A 12,896-nucleotide genomic window follows, 5' to 3' on the forward strand; every position below is an offset into this window, starting at 1 on the left:
TGCAATGAAGTCAAAGCTGGCAGATGTGTGGAAACCTGCACGGGGAATCAACATCAAGGATTTGAAACCTGGTATTTTCCTGTTTCAATTTTATCATGCAGATGACATGGCCTGGGTTGTGAATGGGGGACCTTGGTCTTTTGATGGTGCTTTGCTTGTTCATAATTTTATTCCAAAGGGTGAGGATCCTGTTAAAGTGCCTCTATTTGATGTGAATTTCTGGATACAAATTCACGGATTGCCATCTGGGCTTATGAACGAGACAGTGGGTAAGCAGTTGGGGAATTTCTTTGGCACGTTTCTCTTGTATGATCCAAATAATAATACGAGTATTTGGAGGGAGAGCATGAGGTTGAGAATTCGTATGGATGTGAGGAAACCATTGAAGAGGAAGAAGAAAATCTGTAAAAGAGATGGTACTGAATGTGTTGTTCAATGCAAGTATGAGAGGTTGGGGGACTTTTGTTTTGTGTGTGGCCTACTTTCTCATACGGAAAGATTTTGTAGCAAGAAATTGGGAGTGCAGCAGCATGACAGCCTTAGGGAGTGGGGATCGTGGCTTCGAGCTCCGCCAAGGAGGGCGGCGGGACAGGAGAGGAGCAAGTGGTTACGGGATGAGAGGGATGAAGATTGGGGCGGTAATTTAGGAAGTGATAACTATCAGCAGCAATTTTCGGAGGGACAAGGGTCAGGAAAGGATAGGGAAATCTTGCAACGACGTGATTATAGGAATAACATGCATGTGGGTGCTAAGTTTTTGGGATCAAATATGTTAGTTGAAAATTCAAAAGTTGAAGCGGCAAATTTAAAAAGTAACAATTCTATTGGGCCCTCAGAGGATGAGTTGATTGGGCTTACTGTAGAGGAAAAAAAGAGAAAAAGAAATGGGCCTATTCAGGACGTAGCTATGTTAACAGATGGTAACATTGTTAGTATAAACCCAGAAGTTGTTCTTTCTAATATGGATTGTTCGACTTCTTCTTCTACTTTATTGGCTAAGTCTGCACAGCAGACTAGCCAGTCGTTATGAATTGCCTAAGCTGGAATTGCCGAGGTCTGGGTAATCCTCGAGCAATTCGTGTTCTTAGCGACCTTGTGAAGGTACGCAAACCCGATTTTTTATTCTTGTCTGAAACTTTCTCAAATGCAAGTAGGATTGAAGTTCTTCGTATCAAGTTTGGTTTTTTTCAATGTTTCTCTGTTGATTCTGTTGGTCATAGTGGGGGTTTAGCAGTTTTTTGGAAGCATCAAGTAAATTGTGAGATTTCTGGATTTTCGCGTAATCACGTTGATGTTGTCTTTAATGAGAATAATGTAGCTTCTTGGCGTCTTTCTTGTTTTTATGGCTTCCCGGAAAGGCACAGGCGCAGTAATTCGTGGCATTTTATTCGTACTTTAGCTGGAGTATCTAATTTGCCGTGGTGCATCTTTGGAGACTTCAATGATCTCCTTCACCAGTCGGATAAAACAGGAGGTGTTCCTCACCCGTAAAATTTGCTGGATGGTTTTAAGCTGACTGTGGAGGACTGTCTATTATCTGAAATTAATCTGGGTGGAGGTAAATATACCTGGGAAAAAGGTCGAGGCACAGACAGGTGGGTTAGAGAGAGGCTAGATAGAGCTTTTGTCTCCAGTTCTTGGTTGAGGAAATTCCCGTTGTGCAAATTAATAGTCCATCATGTAACTTACTCTGATCATGATCCAATCAATTTGGACCTTCTTTCTGTGAATTGTTCGAGAAAACAGTTCCGTTTCAAGTTTGAAAATACGTGGCTTGAAGAACCCGCTTTCAGAAAGGATGTTGTTGATCACTGGTTGGACTTACCTTCCATTCATATCCTGCCCAAGCTCATTTCTGTTTCGTCCTTCATGGCTCGCTGGGGCAGAAATTTTTTTCACAAGTTTAGAGAGAAGATTAAAAAACTTAAAGATTCGTTGTCAAAGCTGGTTGATCGTACAGATACAACTGGTCTGAGTCTTTATTTTGCTGAAAGGGAGAAACTCGATGAATTACTCCGTCTTGAGGAGGTTTATTGGAAACAACGTGCAAAAACGTTTTGGCTAGCTGAGGGAGATGAAAATACTAAGTTTTTCCATGCTAATGCTTCAGCAAGGAGGAAAACTAATCGCATCGGGTTCCTTGAAAGAGAGACTGGTGAGCATGTGGATAATCATGAGGATATGTGTCATATGGTTAGAGATTATTTCTCAGAGGTATTTAAAGGTGATCAGAGAAACAGTGAAGTGCAGCAGAATGTTGCTAGTACTGCCCATATATCAGAGGAGCAGAATAGAAGTTTGGTGGATGACATTTCCTTTGATGAGTTTTCGTTGGCTATCAAACAGATGCACCCTGATAAGGCATCAGGACCGGATGGTCTAAACCCGACTTTCTTTCAACAATTTTGGTCTATGCTTGGTAAAGAGGTCTTTCTTTGCTGTAAGGAGTGGTTGCAAGTTGGCTCATTTCCTGCACATCTTAATGATACGAATGTGGTCTTAATTCCAAAGAAGGAAAATGCGTGCAATATGAAAGATTTACGTCCAATTGCTCTGTGCAATGTCCTTTATAAAATCTTAGCAAAGGTCCTAGCTAATCGTTTAAAGCTTGTCCTTCCTGGTCTAATCTCTGAGCATCAGTCGGCTTTTGTGCCAGGGAGAAATATCACTGACAATGTGTTGGTGGCGTTTGAGATAATTCACAATATGAACAGGAAATCAAAAGGGACCGAGGGTGAAATAGCTTTAAAGCTTGATATTAGCAAGGCCTACGACAGGGTGGACTGGGATTTTCTGAAATCAAGGATGCTTCAAATGGGTTTTTGTGGCAAATGGGTAAGCTGGATCATGATGTGCGTAACGACAGTATCGTATGAGTTTTGCTTCAACGGTTCTTATGTAGGGCCAATTATTCCTTCAAGAGGTCTCCGACAAGGGGACCCCTTATCCCCGTATTTGTTTCTACTATGTGTAGAAGGGTTATCAGATGTTTTGATTAATGCTGCTGCTGTAGGAGATATCCATGGATCTCAAATTTGTCACTTAGCGCCTATAGTTACCCACTTACTTTTCGCAGATGATAGCTTCCTTTTTTTCCGGGCAAAGAATGAGGAAGCTAGCAGGATTGTGGCTTTGTTAAAAGAGTATGAATACAAGTCAGGTCAATCAGTGAATCTGCAAAAGTCTGGAATTTTCTTTAGTGCCAATGTGGGTCATCAGAAGAGAGAGGAGTTGTCTGCAATTCTCGGGGTTCACAATGACTTAAGAGATAGTAAGTATCTAGGGCTGCCATCTCTTGTTGGTAGATCAAAGAAACGGGTGTTCAGTTTTGTGAAAGAAAAGGTTTGGAAGAAGATTCAAGGGTGGAAATCTAAACCCATCTCTCGTGCGGGCAAGGCTATTCTAATTAGAAATGTAGCTCAGTCGATACCTTCCTACTGCATGTCTTGTTTTTTACTTCCCAAATCGCTGTGCCAAGAAATTGAAAGGATGCTCAACAAGTTTTGGTGGAACTCAGGTTCAACGGATAGGAAAGGCATACACTGGTTGTCGTGGGATGCGATGTCTATGTCAAAACCAAAAGGTGGCTTAGGTTTCAGAAGTCTTTATGGCTTTAATGTAGCTATGCTGGGCAAACTGTGTTGGAATTTTTTGCATAATCCTCTGTCTCTGGTAGCCCGCTTGTACAAAGCATGTTACTATCCAAATGACCATCTGCTAAAAGCCACTGCAAAACCTGGTGCAAGCTTTATATGGACAGGTATTTTAACAGCCAAGAATAATTTAGCTGAAGGTTTTCGATGGGTCTTGGGGGATGGTGTTGATATTAACGCTTATAAGGATCCTTGGCTGCGAGGGAATCCGGACTTCAAGGTGAATCAAAACCACAGATACGAGAGCTACAGTACCTCTGTTTCATCTCTATTTTTTGCTGGTGCGAAGGTTTGGGATGTTGTAAAAGTTAGGGATATATTTAGTGAAGTCGATGCCAATAGCATTTTAAAAACCAAGATTCCTCAGAATGATGTCAGAGATAGGATTGCTTGGACTAAAGCTACTAATGGCCATTATAGTGTGAAAACAGGGTATCACTTGTGGCATGAGAGGAATGTAGGTACAAGCAATGTCACTCAATCTAGTGGGTGGGGTCAGATCTGGAAACTGTCAATTCCTCACAAGGTAAAAGTCCTCCTATGGCGGGTATGTAGAAACAACCTCCCTGTTCGTAGTAGATTGAGCTCTAAAGGTGTTCAATTATCTTTAGCATGTCCAATGTGTGATTCTTGTGACGAAAATGTTTTGCATTTGTTCTTTGATTGTTATTTTGCTCGTCAGTGTTGGCTCCATGTGGGGGGTAACTATTATACGCAAGAGGTGGAGCATGCACCAGATTGGATTCTGAATAAAATCTGTGAAGGTTCAAGGGATGAAGTGGTTAGAATTGCTCGAGTTCTCTGGGGAATTTGGTTTGTTCGGAATAAAAAAGTTTGGGAGAACAAAGCTGTTACTCCTGGTACTGCTATGGATATGAGTGCAAAGTTGTTCTTGGATTGGAAACACGCTGTTAGCATCAGGAAGGTAACGCAAACTAATGTGAATTCGTCTGTGGTTGTCCCTCAAATGAGTTGGTCTCCTCCAGAGATTGGGTGTTTCAAACTGAATACGGATGCTTCCTTTAGAAGTGATTCGGCATCTTTTTCTATTGGCTTAGTGTTACGAGATCATCTTGGAAGCTTTGTAGCAGGTAAGGCCGCGTCGTTTACAAACTGTCACACAGTTTTGGAAGCAGAAACTATTGCGATCTGGGAAGGCTTCAAGTGGCTGACATCTATGTCGTATCAGTATGTGTCTGTTGAGTCTGATTCTTTTCTTTCGATCCAAGCAATTCGGAGGCCTTGCGAGAATTTGCTGGAGCTGGGTCACATTTTGGAAAGCTGTCGAACTATAATGCAATCTAGAGCGGGTTTTTCAATCTCTTTTATTAAAAGGCAAGCAAACAAAGTAGCCCATGAAATGGCTAAAATTCCTTGTTTGCTCAATTGCCAGAATTTGGTTACTACTCCTCCATCTAGTGTGCAGGAGATGCTTTTGTATGATCTATCTTTTTAATGAAAGTTCTCATTTTTCTTCAAAAAAAAAAAAATATACACAATTAGTAAATTAGTTATATTAATTTTAAATTATTTTTTTAACCAGACTAATTTCAAATTTGTCACAAAAAATGAAGGACATAAAAAATTATGTATACCAAAATAAGGGACTTGCAGTGGATTTGGATTTGGAACCCGAGCATAAACTTCATTCAAAATAAAACAAATTATATTAAATAATTTTAAGCCATGTATCTTTAACTAAATTAAAACAACACATTTAATTAGATTTACCTGTTTAATTAAATTAATTTTGAATTTCTTACAAAAAATAAAAATATAAATTATAATGCATATAATGATGAGGAATGTGTTCTCGATGAGGTCGAGGTACATTTTGGTTAGGGCCCGCATTTAATTGAAAATCGAGTCCATTATCCAGATGGGCAACATTGTGGATTTGATTATTCAAAAAATAATTCACCCAATAAAATCGATTGTATGAAGATAGTTGTAAATTATCTGAATTAAAACATACACAATTAGTAAATTATATAGTTATACTAATTTTAAATTTACTTTTTTAACTAAACTAATTTCACAGTTGTCACAAAAAAATGAAATACACAAAAAAATTGTGCATATCAAATTTGTGAAACATGCACCACTGGATTTGGATGTGGAACAATTAGTGGTGCATGCTGATATGGCCAACCACAATTATTGGCTCATTAGCTAAACAAACAAAATAAATTATATTAAACCATTTTGACCCATGTATCTTTAACTAAATTAAAGCAATACATTAAATTAAAATTAATTTTTTATTTAAACTAATTTTAAATTTGTGACAAAACAATTTTTAGGATGGGCAACATTGTGGATTTGATTATTCAAAAAATCAATCACCCAATCAAACTGCTTATACGAAGGCAGTTCTGGATTATCTAAATAAAAACCAACACAATTAGTATATTATTTATACTTATTTTAAATTTTTTTTTTTACCTAAACTAATTTCAAATTTGTCGCAATAAAATGAATTACATAAAAAATTGTGCATATAAAAATAAGGGATTTGGAGTGGATATGGATTTGGAAAAGGGTAATAAGCCTCCTTGTTCATCAGCAAAACAAGTAAACAAATAAATTATAATAAATCATTTTGACTCCTCTATCTTTAACTAAATTAAAACAACACATTAAATTAAAATTACTTTTTTATTTAAACTAATTTTAAATTTCTGATAAAAATAAAAATTATAATTATTATTCGTACAATGAAAAGGAATGTGTAGTGGATCAGCCTCAGGGCAGGTACATTAAATTAAAATTAATTTTTTATTTAAACTAATTTTAAATTTCTAAAAAAAATAAAAATTATAATTTGTATTCATACAATGAAAATGAATGTGTAATGGATAAGCCTCAGGACAAGGTATATTTTGGTTAGGCCCACCATTGGCTTGAAATCCAGTACATTATGAGGATGGATAATATTGTGTATTTGATCATTATGAATGTGTATTTTGAAAGGAACTTCATTCACCTTAATCAGCGGTGCATGCTCATTCGGCCCAATAAAAAATTAATGGCTCATCAGCTAAACAAGTAAACAAAACAAATTATATTACATAATTTTGAGCCATGTATCTTTAACTAAATTAAAACAACATATTTAATTAGAATTAACTGTTTAATTAAACTAATTTTAAATTTCTTACAAAAAATAAAAATATAAATTATAATGTATACAATGATGAGGAATGTATAGTGGGTCAGCCTGAGGTCGAGGTAAATTTTGATTAGGCCCTACATTTGATTGAAAATAATGTCCATTATCGAGATGTGCAATATTGTGCATTTCGATCATTCAAAATATAATTCATCCAATAAAATCCATTGTATGAAGGCAGTTGTAAATTATCTAAACAAAAATATAAGCAATTAGTAAATTATATAGTTATACTCATTTTAAATTTACTTTTTAACTAAACTAATTTCATAGTTGTCACAAAAAAATGAATTACACAAAAAAAATTGTGCATAACAAATTTGTGAAACATGCACCACTGGATTTGGATGTGGAATAGGGTCATGAGCATGAACTTCATTCACCTTAATCAGTGATGCTGATGTAATTTTTTTTTTTACATGGGCGCTAAGAGCAACCATGTCTAAGAGGCCATCTCTATTCTACTTTTTTTAGTAGTGATTATACTTATTATAATTATTATATAAAAATTAACTATGTATAAAATTCTATTGAATTAAACAGGTTAAAATTGAATAGTATTTTTAAAGAAAAAATGAATACTAAGTTCAATATTACAGGAATTTAAGAAAAATCACTTAAAAATGACTAAGATGAAGGTATATTTAGAAAAATATAAGGTTTTCTTAAAATAAAAAATTATAATTAGCTTACCTCATTTGTTATTTATTTGAGGCAATTATGAAATATTTAATATTTAATATAATTTACAGTATTCATTTTAAGAAGATTTTTTTTATAAAATTGTGTTATATATGTATATATGTATATATATAACTTTGATTTGTAGCTTTCTATGTTCTTCCATAATTTTCATGTCTTATTGTTTAGATTTTATATTTTTTTCTAGGTTTATCTTTTTTGTGCTCTTCCCATTATTTTTGATTTATTCATATTACTATATCTCACATACTTTGAATGTTATATTGAGTTTTTCAGTATATATATAAATATATAAATATTTTACTATATATATAATATTTATAAATCAACTACCTTCAAACATTATTTATATTATATAGATAAATAGCTTGTATAACTGGGAAATGATTAAGATGATCAAAGATGGAAATACATAACAAGGGTGTTGGTGTTTGGGGTCTATTGAAGTGATTACTCTGAAATACAAGAAATTATGTATTGACAAAATATAAAATTATTGAACAATCACCGATAACGACCATCAATTTCCAATAAAAATGAAATAGTTTACCTTCTAATTAACACCGTGAAAAAATGAAAGAGTTTGATGGAAATTGTGCTTTGCTGAAAAAATAAGAAATGTTCACATTTCGGTTTCCCTTAAATATGTCTGATGATGAACCTCTCTCCATTCATACTACAAGTAAACTAGTGTACATATTAAAATCTGTTTTCACACAAAAAGTTATTACTTTTAATTCTATTTTTATTTGTGGACCAATGTATAATAAATTATAGTGAAGTTTTGTTTTATGACCATAGAAATGTATTGATCATCCGTACACTTTTGATATAATAAGTTAGCTACTGTCATTATAAAGGCCTTGCTAACATGTGTAGCAGTTTTTTATAATACACTTTTTGTTGTGCACACACCTCCCAGGGGAGGAAATTCAATCAATTTACTATAATTTGTAGTCAAGATATTGTTATTCGATTTTCTCAATGTAATGATCATATTTTATCAGTTGTTAAGAGAAGCCCACTCTAGATGAGTATTGAGTCTATGTCGGCATTTGACCCATTCCCCAGAATCCAGACGTTTAAACGTTGTTCTCAGGAAAAAGACGTTTAAACGTTGTTCTCAGGAAAAAGGGTTCACGTGAAGGATCGGCAATAACTTTAATTGTTGACTTTGTGAATGTTGTTGAGAATACACGCACCTTGCAACCTAATGACCCAAAAATTCCTTTAGATGATATTGTGGAAATCCTTCATAAATTGGAATATAATGGGTTTGATGTCAATGTAGTATGTGAGCATGTAGTGCAATTGCTGTCAATAAAGGACAAGCGGGAAGAACATAAAGCTAAGGCAAAGAAACCTACTGATCAGATCGAGGAAGCGGAAGAAAAAATTAAAGATTTGAATAATCACATACGTTTACTACAAGATTAGCTTACCTTGCTTTATCAATTAAAGAGGAAAATAATTCAACTGTTGCTCATCTGAAATAAGACAGATAGAGAATGACTATCTCCGTATGACTGCATTATGCATGCTTTTCCTTTTTTGGGGATTCTCAATCATTCATAACTTATTTCTTTCATTATATTGGTTAGTTTCACAATAAAGTCAGTATGTGACACTAACCAATAAGATGAAAGAAATATATTATGAATTATTGAGAGTCCCCTAAAACAAAAACATGCATAATCCCCTCATACGGAGATAGTCCTTCTTTATCTGTCTTATTTCAGATGAGCGACAGTTGAATCTTTCTGCTCTTTAGTTTACAAAACCAAGGCAAGCTCTTCTTGCAGTAAACCTATGCGATTATTCAAATCATTGATTTTTGGGTCATCAGGTTGCAAGATGCATGTCTTGTCAATAACATTGACAAAGCCAACCATTAAGTTTATTGTCGAACCTTCACGAGAACCCTCTTTTTCCGAGAACAAGGTTTGAAAGCATGGATTTTGGGGAGGCCAAATGCCTACATAAACTCCATACTCTTTCAGAGTGGGCTTTTCTTAATAAATGGTAAAATATGATCATTATATTGAGAGGATCGGATAACAATATCTTGAATACAATTTGTAGTGCATTGATTAACTTTCCTCCCTCGTAAGGTGCCTACATCAGCAAAAAATGTATTATAAAAAACTGCTACACATGTAAGCAAGGCCTTCAATATGACACTAGCTAACTTATTATATCAAAATTCTACGGAGGATCAATATATTGTGATGGTAAGAAAACAAAATATTGACTCAATTTATTGTACATTGGTCCATAAATAAAAATTGAATAAAAAGTAATAACATTTCGTGTGAAAACGAATTTTAATATGTACACTAGCTTACTTGTAATCAGTGACGAGGCTAGTTGGGGTCATGCAGGGTCCTTTGACCCATTACACTAAAAATTTTATTATTAAATTTTATATATTAAAAGATAAATAATAAGGTTTTGTACTGTGACCCCAATAACTAAAGAGACCAGGTCATCTGTCACTAACCAATTGATCTGGTCATCTGTATTCTACTTTACCGCACAACTGCCCCAACAACACGATAAATCCTACAAGATGATAACATAAGTTAATATCCCCACAAAAATAAATAAGGAATTAGTGTTCACCATTTTCAATATTTATTTTCTCTCTACTAGGTTTATTTAAGTTATAATATTTTATACTCATAAATTATAACGTGTGTTTGCAGGAAAATGTTAAATTTTCTGACAAAGTTAAAAGGCCATTGATTTTGGAAGGCAATAATGGGTCAAATGGAGAACCAGAATGTAAAATTAGCAAAGCTGGATTAAAAAAAAAAGAAAGTTCAAAATGATATGGAGGTAAATGATGAGGATATAGTCCGGGACTCCGAAAATCTATTGAAGAACTTGATTCTCCAATTCGAGATGAGGTGAGAAGACCTTACATTCTTGTTGGACCTTGTCAACCATTAGCATAAAATTTTCCATCGACTATCATTTCAGGAAAAAATAGATGTTTCCAAAAAAGTTGGTGTGAAACATGTCATTGGTTGGAATATAGTGAGTCAAAAGATGCTGCATTTTGTTTTTTATGCTATCTATTTAGAGGAAACAAGGAATGAATAGTATTTGGTGTTGCAGTTTTTATGAAAAAAGGGTTTCGAAATTGGAAGAGGGCATTAAAAAGATTTAAAGACTATGTTGGAGAGTTAAGGAGTGCTGATCGTGACTGCGAAACACAATATTTTGCTTATATAGATCAAAGGCAAAGTATAGTACACAGTGTCTCAGATGCAAAAGGTAGATTGGACGGTCTTACAGAACTCGATTAACAGCAAGTGTCGATGTTGTCCGTTTACTTCTTAGAAGTGGTTAAGCTTTTCGCGGGAATGATGAGTCGGAACATTCATCCTATAATGGTAATTTCTTGGAAATTCTACATTGGTATAGTGAATGGTCTCCTGAAGTACAAAAATGTATGCCTCAAAAATGCTCCAAGAAATAATCAACTCACTTCCTCCGACATTCAAAAAGACATTGTTAGTGCTTGCACATAATAAACTATTAAAGTTATCATCCACGATATTTGAAATTGTGTGTTTTCTATATTGATAGATGGTGCGTGTGATAGTTCAGTGAATGAACAAATGCCTTTTGTTTTACGATATGTGGATATGTTCGGTGAGGTACTCGAATATTTTATTCGAGTGACACATGTTAGTGACACATCTACTATATCTTTAAAACTTGCCGTTGAGAATGTTTTGACAAAATATGGTCTATCAATTTCAAAAGTTAGAGGACAAGGATATGATGGAGCTTTAAATATGCGAGAAGAGCTTAATGGAATGAAGACACTCATTCTGAAGGAAAATCCCAGCGCAGGGTATGTTCATTGTTTTTCTCACCAACTTCAACTAGTTGTGGTATCTGTTGAAAAAGAGGTTCAATTCATGGGTCAATTTTTTGACTATGTTTCCATGATTGTTAATATGGTTGGTGCTTCTTGTAAGAGAAATGATGCTCTTAGACAAAAACAAGATCACATTGTTCAAAATTTAGAAAAGTCTGAAAAAACAATTGGAACACGAATGTATCAAGAAATAAGTTTGGCTAGACCGGTTGAAACACGTTGGGGATCATATTATAAAACCATAATTCGTATATTGGCTATGTGGTCTGCAGTATTGGAAGTTCTTGGAGATGTAGATAATGATGGTGTTTGTTAGAAATAACGTGGTACAGTTCTTGGCTTGGTTGACAAAATGGAGAGCTACAAATTCATATTTATAGCTCACTTGATGAGAGATATTTTGGGCTTAACCTTAGAGTTGTCTTATTTTCTTCAACAGAAAAAAAAGAATATTGTATCTTTCATTGGTTTGGTTGACACAACAAAAATACGATTACAAAAAATGAGAGATGATGGATGGGATAATTTTTTGGAAGCAATTAAATTATTTTGCTTGAAATATAATATTTGCATCATCAATATGGAAGACCGTGTTCCTAGTCGCCTTCGAGCTCAAACTGCCCCAACTTACCACCATTATTTTTATGTTGACATTTTTTGTCAGTTATCATTTCTTTCACTCTTGTATGAGTATTTTTATATATATAGTGACTTATTAATGTGCATATCATGTCTTGATCCTAGAAATTCATTTGATAAATTTATTTAGCCAAGGTTACTTCACCTTGATGAACTATATCCAGACGATTTCTCTTCCTCAGATATGATGCAACTGAACGAGCAACTCAAGGTTTACATAATTGAAATGCGGCGAAAGAAACATTTTCCTAATCTCGATGGTATTGGAGTTCTCACCAAAAAAATGGCTGAGTTAGATTTTCATCGTGCATTTCATTTGGTGTATCGACTAATGGAGTTGGCTTTGGTTCTACCGGTTGCAACGACTAGTGTTGACAGGACTTTTTTGGCTATGAAAATCATTAAAACCGATTTGTGTAATAAGATTGATGATGATTTTCTTAATGACTGCATGGTCTGCTATATTGAGAAAAAATATTTCTTCAAGCAGATAATGAAGTTATATTGGATCATTTTGAGAAGATAAAAACCCGTAGAAATTTGTTGCCAGAAAAAAAATAGTGGCTCTTTTTATGAACATTGTAAAATTTAATTTCTATTAAATACTACTAGAATTTTTTTAGTTATAATTATGTTGTGCCCCCAATTTAATATAATCCTTGCTTCGTCACTGCTTGTAGTATGAGAAGCAGTCTTTATAGCTTTAAACAGTATGGAGACACGTCGTGGTGGGACATATTTAAGGGAAACCAAAATGCGGACATTTCTTACTATTTTAGCAAAGCATCATTTCCATCAAACTCTCTTATTTTTATAGCACCACGGTCTTAATTAGGAG

At 34.5% G+C, this 12,896-nt stretch overlaps 1 protein-coding gene across 1 annotated transcript; it reads left to right on the forward strand.

Moving 5' to 3' along the window:
- The first annotated feature begins 1,026 nt into the window (after positions 1-1,026).
- On the forward strand, positions 1,027-11,735 carry LOC141695803 (uncharacterized). The gene is made up of 6 exons (XM_074500015.1): positions 1,027-1,474; positions 1,559-2,586; positions 2,641-5,090; positions 8,655-8,880; positions 10,233-10,311; positions 11,122-11,735. The coding sequence occupies exons 1-6, from the start codon at positions 1,027-1,029 to the stop codon at positions 11,733-11,735; spliced, it is 4,845 nt and encodes a 1,614-aa protein (XP_074356116.1).
- Positions 11,736-12,896: the final 1,161 nt, after the last annotated feature.

This window comes from Apium graveolens, chromosome 11 (genome assembly GCF_009905375.1).
Source record: "Apium graveolens cultivar Ventura chromosome 11, ASM990537v1, whole genome shotgun sequence".
NCBI lineage: Eukaryota > Viridiplantae > Streptophyta > Magnoliopsida > Apiales > Apiaceae > Apium > Apium graveolens.